General features: G+C 39.6%; 1 protein-coding gene across 1 annotated transcript; it reads left to right on the forward strand.

Moving 5' to 3' along the window:
- Positions 1-215: 215 nt before the first annotated feature.
- Positions 216-1153, forward strand: LOC106090939 (uncharacterized). Its single transcript, XM_013257302.2, has one exon. It carries the CDS (start codon positions 319-321, stop codon positions 1144-1146), a length of 828 nt encoding a protein of 275 aa, XP_013112756.2. The 5' UTR covers positions 216-318; the 3' UTR covers positions 1147-1153.
- Positions 1154-2505: the final 1352 nt, after the last annotated feature.

Genomic DNA, 2505 nt, shown 5'->3' on the forward strand with positions numbered 1-2505 from the left:
TAGTACCCTTTTTTTCACCATGGGATCGTTATGCACAATCAGTAAATATTGGTTCAGCCGTTTCTAAGTCGATAATGAACACACAAACAAACGAACCTACAAACAAACACAAATTGATTTTTATATATAAGATATCTTCATGGACATCCCTATGCTTGGATTTGTATTGCTTAACAATTTTTTTGTAATGTCTCTAATGTCAAATTTTATATATTCTTAAAATTCTAAAATTTCATAATTTTTACTTATTTTTTTTAAATATTTATGTATCTTTAAAAATAAAACCAAATTTTAAAGTAAATAAAAAAATATTCGAAAATGCCATTATGCGGTCTTACGCTGAATTCCGTATGGGACACTATTATAGCCATTTTGCAATACGATCTGATGAACATCTTCAGCACCCAGAACCCCAACCAAGATTCATCAACAAATTGCCTACGATATGGCTATGATCCACGTCCCAGGATATATGAAGGCCAATCAACTCTGACCAACATTGATGAGATCGCCAATTGTTTAAATTCGCATATCAGTGTCATGGAATGTGAGCAAATTGCAAATGGGCTGTTTGAGGGAAATGAGAATGACAAGGATATTGCAATGCAATCCCCTGAAGGCTATGCAGATAATGGAATAAACTCCTCTCCGGAAAGTGCCAAAAATGCCCATAAACCACACTGCAATTTTTTAAGCAACGCCATAAATCCAAATAATTCTACAAAAAGTTCCCATTCGAAGAATCCAAATTTGGAAACTATTGAAAAAGAAGTTCAATTGCTTTGGACCGCTGTAATGGATAACATTCCTCAATGTTCCAAAGGCTTACCTATAAATTGGCAAAATATAAGAGCACACATTAAGTTGCCCTTCTACTGGGCTGTATTAACTAATGAGACTGTACGTGAGAGCCCCTTTGAGAATTTTAAACGTTTCTATGTGGAGAATATGTCCAGCAACGCCAATGAAAATCATAAGAAGACTAACGAAGAGGTTCTTATAACTTGGCATAGCATGACCCAAAAGCAGAAACTTCCATTTGTTATGGAGGCCTTCATAGCTCTGGCATCGGCTGGTAAAGTGAACTTTACAAATGAATTGGAACTTAAAAATGTATGGAAAAATTTGCTAAATAAATGTGGATAAGAATGAATTGTGAAGGCTAGATTAGGTTGGAAAGAGGGTGCGGATATTAATGCGCGCCTTGTGACTTTGGACAGCTAAGCTAGTAATCGGCTTGTTGTGCGCTCTAAATACTAAAAAGTAACCTTGAAACAGAAAATCTAAGTTGGGAATTCCATGCTACTTAAAAAATCATTAATTGTTTTCCGTACTACGCCCCTGAGTTGGTTCATGTCTAAAAATGAGTCCCCACCTAAATGTCGGTGCCTGTCAGCCGCGAAAGTCCCAAATTTCGGCGAAATCGGACAATAATTGCCCATTTTATGGGCCCAAAACTTTAAATCGAGAGATCGGTCTATAGCTATATTCAAATCTGGCCCAGCCAAATTGAAGGGGGTTATTGATGGGTCCCTATACAACTTACTATCCCAAATTTCCTCTAAATCGGGCGAAAAATGAGCCTTTTACATGCCCAAAACCTTAAATCGAAAGATCGGTCTATATGGCGGCTATATCGAAATCTGGATCGATCTGAGCCAAATTGCAGAATGATGTCGAAGAGCCTTAGGCAACCCAATGTCCCAAATTTCGGCGAAACCGATCAATATACCCGCCTTTTATGGGTCCAAAACCTTAAATCGAAAGATCAAATGTCGAAGAGTCTAAAACAACCCGCTGTCCCAAATTTCGACGAAACCGGACCCAAAACCTTGAATCGCAAGATCGGTCTATATGTCGGCTATATCCAAATCTGCATCGATCTGAGCCAAATAGCAGAAAGTTGTTAAAGAACCTAAGACAATCCACTGTCACAAATTTCGGCGACATCGGACAGTAAATGCTCCTTTTATGGGCCCTTAACCTTAAATCGAGAAATCGGTCTATATGGCGGCTATATCCAAATCTGGACTGATCTGGGCCAAATTGAAGAGGGATGACGAAGGCCCTAATACAACTCCCTGTCCCAAATATCGGCGAGAACGGACAATGAGTGCGACTTTTAGGGGCTCAAGATCTTAAATCGAGAGATCGGGCTCTATGGCAGCTATATCCAAATCTGGACTGACCTGGGCCAAATTGAAGAGGGATGTCGAGAGGCCTAACACAACTCACTATCCCAAATTTCGGCAAAATCGGACAATAAGTGCGAATTTTAGGGGCCCAAGATCTTAAATCGAGAGATCGGTCTATATGGCAGCTATATCCATACCTGGACCGATCTGGGCCAAATTGAAGAGGGATGTCGAGAAGCCTAACACATCTCACTATCCCAAATTTCGGCGAAACGGACAATAAGTGCGAATTTTAGGGGCCCAAGATCTTATATCGAGAGATCGGTCTATATGGCAGCTATATCCATATCTGGACCGATCTGGGCCAAAT

This window comes from Stomoxys calcitrans, chromosome 2 (genome assembly GCF_963082655.1).
Source record: "Stomoxys calcitrans chromosome 2, idStoCalc2.1, whole genome shotgun sequence".
NCBI classification, from domain to species: domain Eukaryota; kingdom Metazoa; phylum Arthropoda; class Insecta; order Diptera; family Muscidae; genus Stomoxys; species Stomoxys calcitrans.

What these genes read in the sequence shown, in the direction of transcription:
- LOC106090939 (XM_013257302.2), top strand. Translation starts at nt 319, where the DNA reads ATGCCATTATGCGGTCTTACGCTGAATTCCGTATGGGACACTATTATA.